At 34.6% G+C, this 20443-nt stretch overlaps 3 protein-coding genes across 4 annotated transcripts; 2 read left to right on the top strand and 1 right to left on the bottom strand.

Moving 5' to 3' along the window:
• The first annotated feature begins 324 nt into the window (after positions 1-324).
• Positions 325-6823, top strand: LOC145208911 (cytosolic 5'-nucleotidase 1A-like). Its single transcript, XM_080079162.1, has 7 exons — positions 325-564; positions 1266-1433; positions 1877-2006; positions 2533-2655; positions 3336-3502; positions 4111-4272; positions 5313-6823. Exons 1-7 carry the CDS (start codon positions 400-402, stop codon positions 5517-5519), a joined length of 1122 nt encoding a protein of 373 aa, XP_079935288.1. The 5' UTR covers positions 325-399; the 3' UTR covers positions 5520-6823.
• A 1946-nt stretch (positions 6824-8769) lies between these two features.
• On the bottom strand, positions 8770-16170 carry LOC145208909 (uncharacterized). 2 transcript variants are annotated; one of them, XM_080079160.1, is made up of 14 exons: positions 16106-16170; positions 15925-16018; positions 15527-15679; positions 14886-15039; positions 14359-14409; positions 14145-14292; positions 13692-13873; positions 13136-13286; positions 12926-13077; positions 12139-12357; positions 11708-11892; positions 11571-11638; positions 10953-11045; positions 8770-10628 (listed from the first exon to the last, which is right to left on the bottom strand). In XM_080079160.1, exons 3-14 carry the CDS (start codon positions 15592-15594, stop codon positions 10081-10083), a joined length of 2019 nt encoding a protein of 672 aa, XP_079935286.1. In that variant the 5' UTR covers positions 15595-15679; positions 15925-16018; positions 16106-16170; the 3' UTR covers positions 8770-10080. The 2 variants fall into 2 exon arrangements, with proteins under 2 accessions (XP_079935286.1, XP_079935287.1); XM_080079161.1 differs by having other exon boundaries at positions 10388-10535; positions 10600-10628; positions 15925-16141.
• Positions 16171-16289: 119 nt separating this feature from the next.
• LOC145233628 (large ribosomal subunit protein mL62-like) lies at positions 16290-19112 on the top strand. Its single transcript, XM_080098396.1, has 6 exons — positions 16290-16491; positions 16812-16872; positions 17230-17289; positions 17659-17741; positions 18272-18435; positions 18964-19112. Exons 1-6 carry the CDS (start codon positions 16357-16359, stop codon positions 19052-19054), a joined length of 594 nt encoding a protein of 197 aa, XP_079954522.1. The 5' UTR covers positions 16290-16356; the 3' UTR covers positions 19055-19112.
• Positions 19113-20443: the final 1331 nt, after the last annotated feature.

Raw genomic sequence — 20443 nt, 5'->3', positions numbered from 1 at the left:
AACGTTTATTTTGTAAAGTTAATTTAAAAATTTTGAAGTTGTAAGCATGTAGCATTGTAGCCTAACGGTGGTTGTTTTTTGTTTGGTTGGATCATGAGATGAGATAAGTTTATTTTATATCTGTGTATAATTGGTAATCATTTCAAACAGCATTGTGTTTTTAATTAGTAACTAAATAACTACTATTTGTCTTTGATTTGTATGTATGGTTTCATTATTGTTTATTCCAATTTTGAAATGTGGAAGGTTAATTTGTTTGTGCCTTTTGGGTTCCATGTACATTTCTGCACAAGTTTATAAACAGAGCACAACAAGTTATAGTTGTAATATTGTTTGTGAATGTTCTTTAGATCTGGATCAGGTTTTAGCAACAGGTGTGTGCGTTAAAAACTTCAAATAATGACAACATTCCCTCCGACAATCGTTGGCCCAGACAGTGACGATGATGCTGAGATCGAAAAGGAATTAAACCAAATCACCAATAACTTTGTAACGCTGGATGTCAAGAAGGCAATGTTTCAGGATAGACCACTAAGTCCAATTGCAACCAGAAGGTGGAATATTGTAAGTTGAAAGTTGATGTGTCAAAATATGCAATGGGGATAAAACTGAATTGAATTTATATCTTAACATGATGTAGTTTTGGTCGTTTAGTTGTTTTATTCTCGGTCGGTGGCCAACATCTAAATAGGTTATGCCCACAATGAGTTCACCATCGAGCTGTCTGTTTTATTGCAAGTCCGTTGATCATTTTTCTTTGCTTTAAAAAGTTGGTGACTTTAATTTAGTTCAACACAATAGGTTTTCACTGGGTTGGAGCAATGTGGCATAAGTTTCTTGCTCAGAAAACACAAGTGGTTGAGGCAGGATTCAAACCCACAACCTTGTGAACACAAGGCGGTTGCACTAACCACTTTGCCATCTTGACGAGTTTAAAAATGATCAGACATAATTGATTAATGATTATCTATCTTATATTTCCATAAATCTTTTAGTTGCAGAGCTATAAGCTCCTACCTTGTGTTAACAAGCAAACAATGTGAGTAAGATACTTTTTACATATTAAAGATATCTGTATTTTTCAAATGCCACATGACACAATGTCATAGATTTTGTTCCAATGACATTGCAAACAAAAATGTGCCACAACTAACATTAAGTTTAATATATTTGCTAGTTTCCCAAATCTTACATCCACATCTTTTCAGTTTTTAACCAAATTAAAAATATTTAAAAAGTATTGACTTGTGTTTGTTTTTTTATAGCCCAAACCGGACACTGCCATTATAATAGCTGTGTCATCTCGAGCACTGTTCGATTTAACTGAGGAAAGAACTCTCTACGAGAAAGAGGGTTTAGCAAAATACATTGAATACATGATTGAAAAAGAAAACACACCATTGAAACCGGGAAGTGCATTTCCGTTTATACAGGTATGTTGATCGTAAAACTGTTAAATTAATCAGTGACATTAATTGTGGTGTATGTTGAGTCTCTTGGCATTCTTTTTTGCATCGCAACATTAAGGTTAAAATCATGAATAAAACAAACAGTTAGTCTCCAGTTGGTTAATCCATACACTTGGGACTAAATGCTCTTTAACAGGAATTGTGGCTGTCAAGACAAAATATTGATTTTTATTTATGTCTTCATAAGCTAAATGACATTTTCATTAGCTTAGTTAAATCTTCTTCAAGCATTGTAACTTGCCATTGATTAAAAATTAAATGATGTCGATCTATGATCAATAGTCTTGCACTGAATTTCCCACAGCCATTACAGCTCACACTGTTAATAAAATGGCTCATTATCTTGGAATATGTGGATTGTGTGAAGCCTATTGAAATGTAATTCATGCCTCATTTATATTTTATAGGCTTTAGCTTGTATCAATCTCAAGCTATTGGAGCTCGACCCACAGGAGAAAAATCTTTTTGATGTTGTTTTGATGAGCAACCAATCTGCCCAGATCGGAGTATCTCTTATCAATTCTATAAACTATCACAGTAAGCCTTGCATCAAGCTTATAACCTGTACAGAGCTCAGTATTGAATAATAACAATGGACAGGAAGTTCGTATTTGTTGTTGAATATTAACTTTGAAAAACTACTTGTAACCTTAACTTCCTGCAAAAACATTCATTAAACTAAGTCAAAATGAACTTTATGCATTAGGTTACTGCATGTTGTTTATGTATTTTAACATGAAATAACTTATCAACTGGTTGTTGCCAATTAGACAAAAATGAAAAAAAAATTTTTTTTCAAATTGTACATGTGTTTATCAACCTGTTGGATTGCAGCAGCTGTTACATCACAATGCCCAAACAATCAACATGTAAAGGTGTTATTTTAATCATTGTTTTGTTTACTTGAAATTGTTGGACATTCATTTCGAATTTAAACTTTTATCTATTTATACACACATGTTCTTGTTAATATATACAGATGTTTAAATCACTGAACATGTGTTTTGAACATTTTTGTAAATCTCATACTAATTAAGGTGATAAGAAATACTTCTGTTTACAGAAATGACCATAGAGCGAGTTTGCCTAACAGCTGGTAAAAGTGTTATTGGTTATCTGTCGGCTTACAACACGGATCTTTATCTTTCTGCTGATGAAGACAACGTCGTACAAGCGCTAAACAGAGGTTTGTATTTTCACTACTTGCTGTATTTAATACAATATTTTTTTTCAAAATGTTAAAGATTTGAAAACAATGAATAAATTCACTCCCAAAGAAAATATGTTAAATTTTTATAGGTGAGGCATTTGTCAATATATTTCCATGTAATGTTACTGTATTCAGTGTCACAAATTATTTGAGCTGGGTTTGTATCAACATATTTAGTATTCCGCATAGCCATTTGATGCTGGGTTGTCAAAGCAAACCTTTCATAGGTGTACGTTAGTGCACAAGTAAAAATCCCACCATATTATGTTCATACATATAAGCATAGCAAGGGTCAATGAAAGATGTCATATTATCTATACATGCCTATGATTGTTTACCATGTCATGCCATATATCTGTTTGACATCATAACATCCTAAGTTTGCGTAACCAAGCAGGTCACTTGTGGTGTTGATTTAAGTTTCAAACCAACCAGTTATACATATCAAGTTTATAGAGCTCTTCTGGCAATTGTATTTTAATTCTGACTTTTCAAAGTCCTGTACAGGTCACCTTCATCAGAAACGTCAGAATAAAAATCCAATTGCCAGAAGAGCTCTATATACTTGATGTTATGCCTGGCAGCAATAGCTTATACAGTTATACATACTTTTCCAACATGTCAGTTAATATTAGTGTTTCTTATTTATTGACCAGGTATCGCGTCTGCCAGGCTGTTTGCTGGTGGAAGCACGAAAGCATCGCAATCGTGCTCGAAACTGAAGATTGCATTCGACGGTGATGCAGTGTTATTTTCAGATGAAGCTGAAATCATTGCTAAGGAGCACGGACTGGAAAAGTTTTTTGAAAACGAAGCTAAAAAAGTGTGTAGCTTTGTTGGACAAATTCACATGGAAACAAACTAACTATACACATAGATGTGCAGTTTATGTTTTCTAAGAATATATTAAGTCAGGGGTCGCCAATCTTTTTGGCGATGCAGCCAATTGACTTGTTGTTTACATATGTTAATGACCTCGTGTTCCAACATTTTTCTAAATAATAGTGGTTCATGCCAGCTGATATCAATAATAAAGAGAAAGCAAAGTGTGCATGTAAGGCTGAATTTTAAGACAATGTTATGATAAAACTGAAAACAAGCAATGTAACAGGTTAAATTGTTACTTCAATATAAACATGCAAATCAGTTGGCGTGCCATGACATACCACCTCTTGTGTGCCAAGGTTGCCGACCCCTGTATTAAGTACTAACGAATATGAAAGGACATACTAAAATACCACAAATACTGAAAGCATAAACCGATAATATATTTATGCCACAGTATACTGAAATCAGCTCTTGTGACTTTTTACTGACCAAAGTAGCAGACTTGTCCTATTACCTATACCTTTATGAGGATTTGTACGAAAAGCAATCGACAAATATTAAATACATCCCACTATCATATAACCAATACAAAACAATTTGCAGGCAAATCAGCCATTGGATTATGGGCCCCTGCATAAGTTTGCGATGAAGATTGGAGAAATTAAAAAGAAGTTTTCTGACCGAGGGATAATTGAGGAATGTCCGATCCGAACTTATCTTGTAACGGCCAGAAGTGCTGCTAGTTCTGGGCTGCGAGCTCTGAGGGTAAGACTTCTCAAACATCAATGATTGTGTGTAAAAGACTTTGTCATCACTAATTCAACATTTAAATACATCACAATTTTCTACAAAGGCCTTTATCATCAATTATTCGAAATTTAATTGCATTATAAATAAGCTACAAACATGCTGCTTTGACACAAAATGTCTAATCAGTGCAGCTGGTGACAAGACATTGACCTTGCATCGATGATTCAACACTTCAGTTTGGTGGGAGTAACAGGGCAAATACTGATTTTTAATTTTACATTTGCAGTTGAAGCACAGGTCTGGTCATGACGACTAAAAGCAATCAATCAATATTATTATCAAGCCCAATTAAATGTGAATGACATGTTTCCTATAAGAACTGAACCCCAGCATTGTGGGTTGGTTAATGAAGCAAAACAGAACGAAAATCCTATTCTAATTACACGCCAAACCGACATTTGTGAAATTTCCTGTCAAAAACACCTGTACCACTTCCTCTACAGTTTTTTACATATTATTATGGATTACTATTTCCACATATACATGCTTGCAGGATATGCTATTGTTAATTCCAATAATGTTTTAATAGTTGACATACTAGCTTCATATTGAATGAATATCCTTGTATCCAACACATTGCTCTTATTAAAACAACTTTAGATGTTGACAGTATTAAGTAAAAATTTGCTGAAACATGGGATGTGTCTGAACTCATTTATTGGATGCATGTGTTGGTTTCAAACCAGACTGGGCATTTTATGGCCCATGAGCCGTATTCGGCCTGTTGGCTGTCCCTGTCTGGCCCGCATGAGGTCAAGTAAATTAAGACATAAATAAAAAAGGTCCATTTTAGCTGTGCATGAAATATGACAGTGTTGTTTTTATTTTGAATAGACTGCAATTGGTTTTAGCTGAGCAAAAAAATAAAATGCAATGCTTTTTACAATCTTTTACAAAAATTAATACTAAGCAGAAATGTTGGTTCAGCCCTCAAACACAATTCAGCTTTCTTATGTGGTGCCTTTTGAAAAATTAATTGCCTACCCCTGTTTTAGACTCTCAGGGTTTGGGGTCTGGACATTGATGAAGCTTTGTTTCTGGCCGGAGCCCCGAAAGGTCCGATTCTGGAAAAAATCAAACCTCATTTGTTTTTCGACGATCAAACTCGCAACGTGGAGAGTGGATTGGAACACGGTGTTCAGTCTGCTCATGTGCCGTACGGGATTGCTCAAAAATCAACATCAAAAACTGGAACTGGTTAAAATGTCAGGGTGATATTTTGTAGCTTTTAGTTTTTTATTTTTGCGCACTTTGGTTGAACAAAACTTGTTTAGTTTTATTAAATACTTGGCTTCCCCATTGAACTGCTGGTCTGACTGTGGTTTTTGTGGATGTTTTATTCATTCTTTGGTGTTGGTGGTTATGCTTCTCTTTTATCTAAAGTTTTCCACTGGGTTGGAGCATTGCTGCTCAAGTTTGTTTTTATTAGGGGTACAGCAATTACAAAATAGGTGGCAATATACTGATTATGTAATATAAAAACAGTCTATTAAAGGTGATTATTTTTATGATTAGTGTTTTCTTATACATTGTGTTTAAATTGAACATCATAATTTAATTTCAAAGTAAAAATTCGAGCACCTGATTCATTAAAAGCAAATTGCAGAAAAGTTGAGAAAAATTATAAACAAATTTCATCACAAAAATCACGAATTGCAATATTTGCGCCATCTCTTACATTATGCTAAGAGACTTATTCTGTTTATGGGTTTAAATTGTTTGAATTGCCATCAAAAGAGTATATTTCTTGTATTGCACTTCCAAATTCTTTATATTCTGCTTAGCACTGTATGTTTGTATATAGTTGTTAACGTGCAGAACTGACCAATGTTTTGAAGCTTTTAGTTGTTTAGTTAATTTCTAACAATTATATTCCATTGTTAAATGCTGCATTTCCTGTGTACATTATGCACATTTGTACTTTGTTTTTATGATGTGGATATTGACTTTACTTTTTATTCTCAAAAGGAATAATTTTAGTCATTTTTTTATTCAATTGTTAATGACCATAACTTCAAAGTAAAACGTACTTCCAAAAACAAAAGTAAACAATATTTTGGCGTTATCTGTATGAACTGAAAACATGGTCACAAATTATTAAAGTCTTTTTGAAAATTTCCACCAGCTGGTTTACTGCAAATATAAATGTTCATTTTTTCACACATTAAAAATCAAAATGTGAAATGTATAAATATTTTAATTTTTGTTATTTTTATGTAGTTTTATGTCTGCTATTTACTTTTTGCATCGCTTTAGGTTGTCAAATGTTCTTCACATTTTTCTGCACTGCCACCGTTTGTTTCTAAATTTTATTTTCCCAAATTATCAGCTTTCATTGTAACATATGCAGTAATTTTAGTCGACATATATTTATTGTGATAAACAATGTCAACAATCAATCCAGCATAATATAACAAGGGCTTGTCACAATTACTATATTGCGATTGTTTACTTATTTTGCTCCGAACTAGTTCCAAACCTAAAATACAGTTTGTGGAAAAAATTACTGGTATTTTTATGCTTAAAATGAGGCTTTAGAAAGATACATAACAGTGTTATTTTAGCTACAGCAGAAATTACCATTAAAAATCAGTAAGCTATAACAGAATGCATTTGACAATCATTCCATAAAAACAAAGCGACTGTTAACATTTTCTTATTTACCCCATACCATGGTCACATTAGAAAATACAATTCAACACTTCAACAAACTCATGAATTAACGAATATGTGGGTTCGGGTTTTTGGTAGTGATGTACCGAATCGGCGAAATTTCGATTCGGCCGAAACCGAATATTCGGCGGTTTTGCCGAATAAATTCGGCCGAATCAACCGAATCATTTATGACGTCATGCGAAGTCGTACGCTGCGCATTTGACATGAAAACATAAGTTTATCTACCAGGCAATTAGTGCAGAATGGTTGTGTTTCGTCCTAATTTTAGTTCTGTGGGGTTTAACATTGCCTCAAGCATGATTTCCAACCAGACAATGAATTACTGATTTTTGCCTGCAGTGGCAAAAACGTTACTGTGTTAAAAATATAGTAATTGAGGCAATTTTCGTTGGTAATGCGCAGAAAAAACACGTTTAACGCTTTAAATGTGGGTTTGTAAAAGATTCGGTTTCGGCCGAATCGCAACAAATTATTCGGCCGAAACCGAATCTTTGGAAAAGTGGCCGATTCGGCCGAATAAATTCGGCAAACTGAATATTCGGTACATCTCTAGTTTTTGGGCCTCGTTTACAGCATTTCGCTAGTGTGCATGCAATGTAAGTAAATCACACCCGGTTGAATGTCAGTAAACCGAAACATGTAAAATATATCTATAAAGGTGAATTTAAAATTAAAAACCTCTGGATTATATAATAACAACATTCCAACATAAAAAATACAAATTTACTACAGAATAAAATATGAAAATAATCAAACGTAAACGATTAACTATAGACTGGGGAGTTATAGAGCGGTGCTTAAAGAGCATTGAAGGCATATGCAGAAAACCTTAGGTTTACAGAACTTATATAGATATGGCTTTGCAAAGATGCATAAAGTCAAGGAAGAATCATGTTGTAAGGTTAAAAACACACAATTTGAAAGTTTAAGAATTAAAATAACACAAACAGCTCTTGTATATACAACACTTGATTAGATATAAAGTACAGATTGAACTTGTATGATATGTGGCATAGTATAGATCAGGGGCGGGCAACTTCTCCAGTCGGTGGGCCTGATATGGGAAAATGAAGTACTTGGCGGGCCGGATTCCTGAAACGATACATTAATCGCGTATTGATCCAGTGATTTAAAACGGATTTTTGACCACCTAAACCAGGGGTGGGGAACCTTTTTGTTATAAAGGCTACCAAACGATTTATCGACACTCGTGTAGGCCGCATAGACTATTTCCCAGGCCAGGGGCAGTGAGGACTTACGGTCCCAGCTAATTGAAATTCCTCACTACATTTTCATCTTCACTACAACATTCAGGATTTATTTAACCTAGAAATTACTGAACCTGGAGTTTTTGGTAGTCCTAACTATCGAAATCGCTTTATGTACCACTATGGGGCCACATGGGTCTTGTTTGAAAACCGCTGCCCTGGAACTAATCAAAAAATAATCTGCAATAAAGTCAAAAATACGTTTCTGTCTATTTTTTTCAGCGCCTGGTGCAGTCGGTTATATCAACATATTAAAAATGTATTTTACCATCGAAGGCCGCACTTAGTGCCCTAAAAGGCCACATGTGGCCTTTAGGCCGCAGGTTCCCCACCCCTGAACTAGGCTATAAGTGTGGAAACAAAGAAAACCGTTAAAGTAGGACACACACAAGGTTGGTAGTTATGTCGTAACAATGGACATATGGTGCAATGGTAACAACGGCGGGAATTTTTTTTGCTATTTGAGAGCGTTACTGTGCGTTACAACTGTAATTTGATGTAGTAAGCAAGTAATGGGGGATTGCGGCAGACTGTGGCCGCGGGCCACATTATCATGTAAGACCGGAAACTGTCCGCGGGCCGCTCAAAATCCCGTCGCGGGCCGGATCCGGCCCGCGGGCCGTATGTTGCCCACCCCTGGTATAGATGTATAAAAGTCATTAAAAAGGAAGATTTATCTTGTAGAAGTGTAAAACTCTCACAAATTCACAGTTTAAGAATGAAAAATAGCACAAATAACTCTTGTCTATGTTGATATCACACGAAATGAAAAGAGCAATGCAAGTTTGCAAAACTGGTTTTAAATCTACGAAAAGCTTTTACAATAAAAAACAAACAGTAATGGTAACACACTGGCATAGAAAAGTGGCTTAGGTACAAACATGACTGCTTGTATATGATGAATACAATTCTATAACAAATGCCTTAACAATTGATATTGCCATTATCGGAACAAAAGTGCAATTTCCTTTAGCACATATTAAATTAAAATCTCCTAAATTCTTTAAAAACGATTAAAACAACGAACAGTAAAAACAGAACAGTACACATTTTGATCAGGAACTACAATCGTATCAGGAACCGTGTCAATAGAAAGTAAGAACACAAAGTAGTGCAAACTAGTGATGCACCGAACCCGACTAAAAAAGTTCGGGCCGAAACCGAATATTCGGCCATGAGGCCGAATAGTTTCGGCCGAATCAAGCCGAACCTAAAATCTCTGTTTCAATGGATGTTTTCAACTGAACCTCGTGTTGTTGATGCGAGTGAAGTGAATTATGACAAATCAAAATAGCTTTCACAATGCGTGAGCTTTTCTAAACATCAAATATTTTGCAGAGAACGTGGCTCGTATTTTATCGATACAACAAATAGATAATTTATCATGTTTCGTATGGACAAAAGTGAAATTTAAGGCCTTAATTCCATGCAATAAAAAAGTTCGGTTTCGGCCGAATTTTCAAAAAAGTTCGGGCCGAAACCGAAACATTGGAAAACAACGGATTCGGCCGAAATGTTTCGGCCAACCGAAACTTCGGTGCATCACTAGTGCAAACACTCATATTTGAGGTGTAAAATAATCTAATGGGCCCAAAGCAAAGAATTAAATTGTGGCATTTGATGTTGGTCATGGATTTTGAGTGGTAACTTAATCAAAACACACAAAAATCTATCTACATTTTGCTCTTATTTTAACCAAAAGTGAAATGGCCAAAAATAGCAACTCAAATGTGTATTCGTATTTGTAGGTAGAGAAGCAGTGTAAATCTAGTGAAAATGAATCTAAAAACATAACAATCTTGGCCAGGTTTTGTACTGATTATTGAGATGGTAAACGACTTGTAGTTGCCACCACCATACTTTCTTCAACAAGAGAATGGGTCGAGCCATCTGCCAACTGTGATGCTTTGACTTTTGGGACAACATGGGGAGTTATAATGACTTCAACAGCTGGAATTAGTGCCTTCGGATCTTCTGGGTCGCTTCCGATGCAGAAAACAACTTTGCTGTGTATAAAACTTTCACAAGTACCACAAAGAAAGTCAGATATAGAGAAAAATTCAACCTCTACATCCTGTTCAAGTTTTTTACTCCCCAAGTAAACTCGAATAATGCTATCCCGTTTTGCGGCCATACCACATCCACTTGAACTTCCAAACAAAATCAAACCACCTTTTAGGTTTTCTAAAATTTTGCTTAGGCCACCTTTGCCTTTAAACTCTGGAAGGTTGATGCATTCAAGGCTAGTTGACGTTGATGCATAATCTGGACCAACTATTCTTACAGGAGTGTTGAGATTTATAATTTTGTCAAGGACGTTTACTCTACTGTACTGTACCTCCATATCACACCGGAATAAGTCTTCCTCTAAAAAATAATATTTATTAAACATAATCATCATAAAAACAAGAAAATAGTCAAAAAAGCAAATTCTTTGATGCCAACCTTTTTTACATTTTGTTTTATGAAGCCAATATAGTATCACATATTATTTACATAGGACAACACTACATTATAAAGTTAGTTTAAAAAGTACATCATTATCATGTATTTTTACATTAGGACTGTTTATATCCATAATTTTGTACAAAACTGTTCTAATTTATTTTGTTTGATACATTCAAGTTCCCATAGTGATCTGGAGCACTTTTTTGGTGCAGTTGATTTTTGCGTGCTGGAAAATAAACTCACCAATTATTCCATATTGCTTTGCTAAAGATCTGACATTGTCTGGAATATTAGGTGTCCGATGTTGGAATTTTTCAGCTACTTTATGGCTTGGAGCTGTAAAACAATTTACATGATGATGTTACTGCTAAATTAAATGTTTAAACTCTAAAACTTTAACATATGCAGCCAATTCCCTTAACTGTTTTCTTGTGTCACAAATCTTTTCGAAGCAGTGTTGTAAAGTAAAAAAAGGTGAAGGTGAACAATTTTAATAAATACATAAAATTACTGCCACAAAAAATTTAAACATCTGTTTTTTCTTCTCACACTTGATGAATTTTATACAAAAAAGGTTTGTTTAATTTTTGTGAATTTTAGGCATGAAAAACATTACACATCTTTAAATAAACTTTTGATGGCAAAATGCATAGTCGAGTATTGTTCATTGAGCAGTTTTATTACAAACAATCATCTTTTTGGCGTCCTATACATCTTGTATAGCGATTGTTTATAATAAAACTGCTGGATGAGCAATACTTGGCTATATAAAACATCTATGTTCATGCCAAATGTTTGGGTGGGAATTCATGCCCTAACGGTGTCACATTTTAACAAGTAGTTAGACATGCACATACTGACATGCATAAATGTTGTTGGTGGACAAGGTAACATCTTCTTGTGGTAAAGTTAAACTAGTTTCTCCTGACCTGAAGATTTAAACATTTGGATAAGTTTTTTCTCCATATACTAGCAACAAAACAAATATCAGTTCTAACTTTGGATAGAAGTCTCCTGGTATGTTTCTGTTTCTGAACACCTCGTACACATGAGCAAGTAACTGAGGGTAAGGCTCTGTTAGCCTTGTAATAAAGATGTCTGGGTCATATGAAGAGTTATCCAAACGCACACCAAGAACTTTTTTAACTTCGCTTGGTGTTGCCTTGTCAGTCAGATGCTGAGCCTGAATGATGTGGAATTGTTTTGTTTTATGCTATCAACATTTTTACTACATGCATTCAATCAATCAAACATATTTTTCAGGATTCTGGTTAATTGCAATCCAGGTAAACACAAATTGGGTTTTTATTGCACAAAAACCAAACTGAAGCCTATTCATTAATTAAACAATACACCTGATTTTATATTTCATTTATTTACAAGAAAGAGCTTGACAAACTGAAGTAGTTTCAACCGAAATCTTACTTACAAGGTTTCTAATTACACGAAGCAGGCCTCGAACATCACAACAAGCATATATTCCTGTTCTTCCATCCAAAAATTTAGCGTCAAAAGGTAAGAGACTGGGAGAGATTGCAAACTTGACATTTTTATTGCTGCTCTCTTGTAGGAGGTCTCCTTTATAAGTTTGTAAGACATGGATAACTTTTGATAAGTTTGTGTCAGACTTGAGGTGTTTGCATACTGTCTGGAAAAATAATTTTTAAATGGATAAATGTAAATTTTTTGAAGGACACCAGGCCCACGGTCCTGGAATACTGAGATTTATATATGAGTGAGCCGTGATCGTTGGTCTGCGTAAACGCTTCAGGGCTGATCCCAGTTATGAATTTGTGATCATCTTTTTTAAAGGAATAATGGATTTATATTTGTCTTGTCACTATTTTTTCAAGTTATTTATTGTTGATAGTAGGGGTGGGCCAAACCTGCAAATGATCTGTTTGGTCGAGCACCCTCGGGTGCATTATGACATCACAATCGTCATCTTTTCCGTGCAAGTTTTACAAGGCATTACAAGGTCGCTTACATCACCTGTGGCGTATTAAAGCTGTACAGGGCCTAGTACGCATTTTTTTGCGGATCTCTCATCACCAGTTGTACTGATGAGACCTTATAGGTCGAAACAGTGTGCACTGTCTGCAGCTTATCATTTATTGGCTCTATATGCTTTTACATTTCAAAATCTGTTTTTTTAAATTTAACATAAACCAGCAAAGTGTTTTCATACGGTAAACATCAAACATACCTTCACCTACCTCATAGTAGAATATTTTTCGTTGGGATGGCCAATATAAAGGATAGTGTATTACATCTTCTATTCTGTATCGCTCACTTTCTTTGTTGCAGATCATTTTTTTAATCAAAGCTACAGCACAGACCGCTTGCTCCTTTGTTAAACCATATAGTTCTAAAAAATGCAAAATTATTTCATTGTATTGTTTTGGCACCACACACGTCTCAAAAACCTGGTCTGTTGCGTAGATTTAAAAAGTTTGCTCGATTTTCTTTGTTAATTTTTTTCTGCTGCAAGTCAGAAGTTTTGCCAAATAAATGTTTTCCATCAGAGAAAAGATAAAACAAAACCAATCCCAAAGAAAATATATCAGCTGATTTTCTCTGCAATAAAATACAATATTATAGGATCCAACTTTATAAAACACAGATGGCATATTTCATAGCTTAAATTAATAACATTACATTTGTTCTTTTGTTGGTACTAAATGTTACATAATTACTACTTGTTACCACATTTTACTGGGTGTAACCGCATGGTAAACAGTATACTACATAATGTGGTCAACGGTTTGAGGAACATAAGAATACAAGCCCTAACAAAGGCAAATGAGACCAGGTTGTGGTGTTACTTCATTACAAACCTTCTCCCCAACCCGAATAGCTCTAAGCATCAGTGTTTTCAAAAGTCAGAAAAATTAAAATTTTTGTATAAAGTACATTTAAGCCCATTAGAACTGCTCACCATGCAGTATCATGTGGTATTTAGTACCACTAAAAAATACTCACCGTTTTCGCAGATTCTTTTGAGCATTCTGGTGCAGTAAATCCTATGCCTTCAAAATCAGCTGAAAATGTTCCAGACATATTTTCTGGAAGAATTTTGCTGAACCCAAAGCTCGATAACTTGGCAGTTGTTACTCCATCAAGGCGCCTCATCAGTATATTTTTTGGATGAATACCTCCATGTACTAAAATGTAAGCAACAGGTTTCAAAGTTTGTGGCAATGTTCACACACATGAAAAGGATTATTTTTTGTGAAAAAAAATCTGTTCATTTGATTTTGGTTCAATTGGTACATATTAGAATGTTTGTAAGCATTTATGTACACAGTAGGTCAACTTTACAATCTTGAATCAAACTTTTTCAACATTAGACTTCGTATTAATTTTTCTTTAATTTACCTGCTGTGAAAAAAGTTTGGAAAACCTTGCTTAGATTTTATGTGTACAAGCACTTACTTATCTTTTTCCTGTGCAAAAACTCTACTCCCTTGCAAACTTGCTCAGCTAATTTGATTTTAGTAACATCAGAAAAATACTGCTTAGGTGATATTCCAGATATGGTATGGTTTGTTAATGGCACAAATTGTGATGTATTTTCTACAAACTGTACACAAAAGCAAAAAAATTCAAATTGTAATAAAATGAAAAGAAAATAACAAACAGTATTTACCTGACTTAAATTGCAGTCGCACAATTCCATCATAATAATCGGTTCTGGATTCTAAACAAAATATTTTAAAATAGCATACTTTATAATGCTGTTTGGGTTTGTTTAACGCCGTTATCTACACATTTAGTAGAAAAACATTATCAGTAATAGTTTCCTTTTCCAACATTAGCATACAGGATATGACAAAAATTGCATTTACAATTATGTTTTTCTATTAGCAACAGATTACATGAAGTTTGTTTTTATTCTTGCTAGCAGTTGTTATGTTTTGGAAATTACTTGGCAACACAGTTTTTCAGCTGCAATACTTCTGGAATAACTTAAATTTTAAGCTTAAAATCAACTTTCAAGCAACAAGTTGACTTAAGCTGCAGACAGTGCACAGTGTTTTAACCTATAAGGTCTCATCATCGCATAGAATGCTGCACTGATGAGACATTATAGGTCGAAACAGTGTGCACTGTCTGCAGCTTATCATTTATTGGCTCGGTGCTTTCAATTTGACTTAACTTGTGGCAAATACTCACCAATCTTGATTCTTCGAAAGTTGTAAAAAAATTTATAACGTTACTGCATTCTCCAGAAATAGCTCTCAAATTTTCAATCTCCTGTTTGTAGTTAGGGTACCTTGAGCGATTGATTACTTTTCCAGCAAATTCCTTTCCATGCTTATCTTTGAAACTATGTAGCAAACACAGCATAAGTCAATTTAATACAGTATTTATTTGATTGTAAGCCACGGCTTATATTGTTTTTTACCTGCCGTTTGTGCGGCATACATTTTAATTTTATACCAAAATTATTTCTAAACTTCAATTTTTTTATTTGGGGTTCAAAACTAGTATGCATGTTCAGATTATACGTCGATGTATGTTCTGTTGGGTACAGCTATCAACGTGACTAACAGACATGGGCAAAAAGTTGTATTCTGTAGCAATATAATGACCTGTTATGAAACAAATAGTATCTAACATCCCAGCATGTGGCTTACAATCGAGGGCGGCTTGCATTATTTTTTTCAACATTTCAACATGCAGCTTATAATCGAGGGCGGCTTACAAATGAGGGCGGCTCACAATCGAGTAAATACGGTATACAAATAATTGCAATCTCAGTTCAATATTTTGATGTTTCATCAAATAGTGTAATAAACTTTTTTTAAACTTACATCTGAACTTCGGATCCATTGCTGCCTCGCAACGATATATTTGTAATTCGAGTAAAATATGATGCCATTTTGTGTTAAAATTTCTTCACATTTCCTCATATTCCATTTTTATATCCACAGTGTTTTGCTTGCATAACCGAGGCCTCCACAGCTCTATGTCAGAAATTATTTACTTTTTTATTTATTTTCATTCACTACTACAAACTCTTACGGATCTTAACTCCTACTGTAATGAAACATTAAATTACTTTTTGGTTTTAGATTAATTCATACTTCTCAAAGGATAACAAAGCAAAATGTTACATGCAATTGTGTCTCTTATGTTATCTTGCACCAAGCAATTTAATCTTAACTCCGGTGTAGCTGGAGCGCGTTCAGCAATTATCCACCAATTGTACCTGTCACTGTTTTCCAGCTTGGTAATTGTTCAGCTATTTCCGGCTTGGTGATTGTTTTCAAGCTATTGTCTCCCTCCCTACCTCCAGTTGTTCACTAAGCAAAATAAACTAATTATTTATCACTCAACTCCGTTTGTTGCACATCGATATTCTACAGGTGTATTGCCCACATAAATCCTACCCGGAAACGACCTATGAACGTTAAACATGGAAAAAAATGTCCTTTAAACTGTGGTTTTCTGTAAAGTTTGATCACGAAAGTGTCGTATAATGGGGATTTCCCCGGATGGTAATTTGTTTCGCCAAAGTTACAGAAAAATACTTTTGACTCATTGGATTTTCTTCTAAAAATTTTGTTTCGCTCATTATTATTCACTTCAGATTTTGTAAAATTGGAATCAAACATCAATAATATTTAATGACAAAGTAATTATGAGTTCGACAGTTCTAATATCGCGACTGAACGTTTGTCGGTGTATAACACGCAGTTACACTTACAAAAGTGTCTACCACCCTGATAATTTATTTCCAAACAGTGTCGGAGCGTTTTCAAGATCTTCATTTTTTGTAAGTTATTCATTTTTTTAAAATATTTTGTGTCATAAGACAAGTTAACATCAGTGTATCAATTGCTGTTAATTAATCTTTTTATTTAGATAAAAAAAATTATGGTTGATATCAATAAACATATTTTATTTGAATGTAGAATTGTTTCACACATTTTGGGTCAAATTTATTTTGTACTTGTTTTTAAGTTGTGACATTTTATGTCATAACTGATCAGTTAATACCAATTGCTGATATCATTAAACATATTTTATTCAAATGAAGAAGTTTTGGGTCAAGTTTGCATTTTTATTGTGATTAATTTTTACGTTTTATTTCAGGCGAAATCAAATGACAACAAAAACGATGATGTTGAAAAGTTCACAGGACCAATTCCAATAAGTAGGAAATTACAAATTTGAGTGTTGTTGCATTTGGTGAAATGTGTCCTTAGAATGAATTTTTTATGTCGAGTGCAGTGGTTGTTAACCTTTTTATTATTGTCACCACTAAGAACAACCATATGAGCTTTATTTATCTCATTTTGGAAAAACTAAAATAATCAACTATGACATGACAAAAGGGTGTAGCTGAGGAACCAAAAATGTTAATGTAATTGCCACCTGCGAAATATAAAGAACCACTGGTTTAATAATTAAGCTTTAATATTATGTTGAACATTTACATGACTGTACTTTCTGTGGCATAGAGTGAAGCTTTGAACACATAGTCTATCTGCTTTTGTTGTTTGTTTTTCAGAAAAACTCACCTTTAATTACAGCAGAAGTTCAGGTCCCGGCGGCCAACATGTCAATACAAGTATGAGACTGAATACTAGTCTACTTTATTCATTTAAAAAAAAACAAATTAATTTATAACAACATTATATGTGTTCTTGTGTACAGTAAATGTCATTCTTGTTTACATTTAAGCTTAAGAGAGAACCTCTCAATTGTTTGTTTTATTTGTAATATAAATACTAGTATAAAAAAGTTTGTATATGCAAGTATGCGACTGTAACTATTTTAATTAATTCTTTTTAAAAAAAACAAGTTAATAAATCAACGAATAACAAAATTACACTTATTCATATCTACAGTAATATATGATTCTTGTTTACATTGTCTACAAATGCTCAGTTGTTTCATACATTGCATAAACACTGGCTTAAAAAAGTTTTCTGTTTAGCGAACTCTAAAGCTGAAGCCCGGTTTCAAATAATGACAGCTGATTGGCTGCCACAAGATACAAAGGAACAACTATTTAAGAAAGTATGTTGTAAGATTTGGAAGTGCATTCGTTAGGTGTACTGACATGAGATGTTTATTATTTACTGTAAAACGATACATCATTACTGTTTTGTGTTATTGAACACATTTGCTGCATTTTAAAGTATGTGGTCACAGTGTGCACCTCTCAAGTTTTTCACTGTGGTCCACAGTGTACTCAGGGAGCTTGTGTGTATGCCCAGACACATGACAATCTATGCTGTGCTGAAACTGGTGTGTGGCCACAGCGTGCACATCTAATGTTGCTCACAGTGGTCCTCAGTGCACTCAGGGAGCTTATGTGTGTGTATGCCCTGACATATGTAAAGCTATTCTGCACTTAAACTGGTGTGTGGTCACAGCATGCACCTTTAATAGAGCTAACAATTGTCCTCAGTTTACTCGACAGCTACATGCAATACCATATTTATTTCACTATTTAAAGTGTAGGTTTTACTGTTTAGTTGAAGCATCCAATATTTTTAATCCTCTAACTCCACTAAGCTAACATGTGCTTTGTTGTTCTTGTGCAGTTTCGTAAACAGATAAGTCGAAATGGAGAAATTATTGTCTCTTGTGATGAGAGTCGCTACCAGATGAACAATGTGAAATCGTGCATTGACAAAATACAAAACATGATCGAGATTGCACAAACTCCTGAAGAAGAAAAGGAAGAAGTGACATACAGCATGGATCAGTGAGTTTGTGTGTTTGTTTATCCACAACTTTTGTAGCTGAGTAGTTAGCGCAACTGCCTTGCACTCACAAGGTTGTGGGTTCTAATCTTTACATGGTAGCTTATGTTTTCTTAAAACTTAGGCAGCACTGCTCCGACCCTTGGGTAGAACTTAATTAAAGTCACCAACTACCTATGTCGATAAAATGAAACAAACAATGATTTGAGTGCAGGCAGCTCAAAAAGAGACTCATTGTGAGCAAAACACATTCAGGCGTTGCCGACCTATTGAGAATAACATGGAACAACAATAACAATACAGTAGAACTACATAGGCCAATTGATGCCACTGACAAATGCCCATTACAATTAAGAGACTATTCTTGGAAACAAATCCAATATTGTGATAATGAAGTTTAATCACATTTGCTTTTAACCTTTAAAGTACATAGCTTCAAAGAAAACTGCTCATGAAACCAATTGACAAGTTTACCCTAAAGCCAGTATATTGTCGATTACCCAAAACTTTGATTTAAACTTTACTTTTAGAGTTCATCGTTTTCATGAAAAAAGATTGAGAAAGAAGAAAATGAGATCAACCACGAAGGCAATGAGAAACAATTTTGACTTCGATAGCTGAACATTTCCTGTGTTGTTGTTATTTTTTTAATAAACATTCGCAAAATAACGCCAAATAACCACCCAAAATTCAACTCATTGCCGGCCAACATACATGTGTGCAGGGGGACAGAGTAGTGGTTTTTAAAAACGGCCAAAAGAACTTAAATAAGATTGTAAAAGCATTTCAACTTAAAAAATAAACAACACATGATAGGCATTATGATGTCAAAAAAACAAACAATCAAGCCAGATAGTTTGGCTTATAATTTAAAATCATGATCTATTGAGTTTTGTCACTTACAGCAGTGGTTGGCAGTTTGTTTGGACCGCAGAGGCACAAAAAAACGCGCCTATACGGGACAAAACTTTAGTGCCATGTACCTTGCTTGCAATAAAGCACATTAAAGTGTTGTTTTAATGTTTGAAACGACCAAGTTCTCGTTTATAGGCGCACTTATCGCAAAATTAGGGCAAGTTTGCAAACAAAACACGATGTACTACGGCAGGGGTGTCCAAACTTTTTTTTAACGGGGGCCAAATTTTACCAGGTAATGAAGCCCGCGGGCCAACGTTATTTCAGAATTAAGACACAAATTTACAGGATTTAAGGAAATTTTGTGATTTTGTTGAGTCAGCACCTTCCTTTTTACCGGTAAATGAAGTTCCATGGAAAGCTTTTGCGTGATGTAGCGTCGCCAAAACCCAAAAACTTAATCCAAAGTTCCAAACTATGGCGGGCCATACGCAACACAATTTAAAAAAAACAGCCGCGGGCCACTTAAAATGCCGTCGGGGGCTGCATTTGGCCCGCGGGCCCCAGTTTGGACACCCCTGTACTACGGACATCGCGAAAAAGTAACCTTTGACCGGTACTAGTAATGAGAGCACAAGTGTGCAAACAATGATAATATTGTGCAGTATTATTGATGCAACTGATTAAGTCTACAATTCAAATAACGGATTGGATTGGTACAGCACAACACATAAGCTAGATATGTAAAGTGAATGTATTTATAGGGAAAGTGCTCTATGTTTACGTTTTTTTATTGCAGGAAAAAACTGAAATGAGTTGTCACTTTGTCCAAAGCAGTGGCAAAGTCATAGCCATAGCAAAACAAACACTGGACTAAATCATATTTATACAGCTCAAACAATAGTTATTTGTTAACTGTAACAGTTATTTTGTTAATATGGGGGTATAAAAAAAATATATTACTGACATCGGCATCTCAAGTTACACTTTTAATTGAAGCTAGCAAATGGACGCTATTCAAAACCACATTTGAGCAGCTAATTCCTGTTAGTACAGCAGATATAAAACTAACACACAAAATGAATTTTAAGACCGAAATGGCCTACAGCGAATATTTCGCAATTCGAGTTTCAAGTGAAGTACCTCAACACGGAG

This window comes from Phallusia mammillata, chromosome 1 (assembly GCF_965637545.1).
Source record: "Phallusia mammillata chromosome 1, kaPhaMamm4.hap1.1, whole genome shotgun sequence".
NCBI classification, from domain to species: domain Eukaryota; kingdom Metazoa; phylum Chordata; class Ascidiacea; order Phlebobranchia; family Ascidiidae; genus Phallusia; species Phallusia mammillata.
This window is presented reverse-complemented; position numbering and strand designations above follow the sequence as displayed.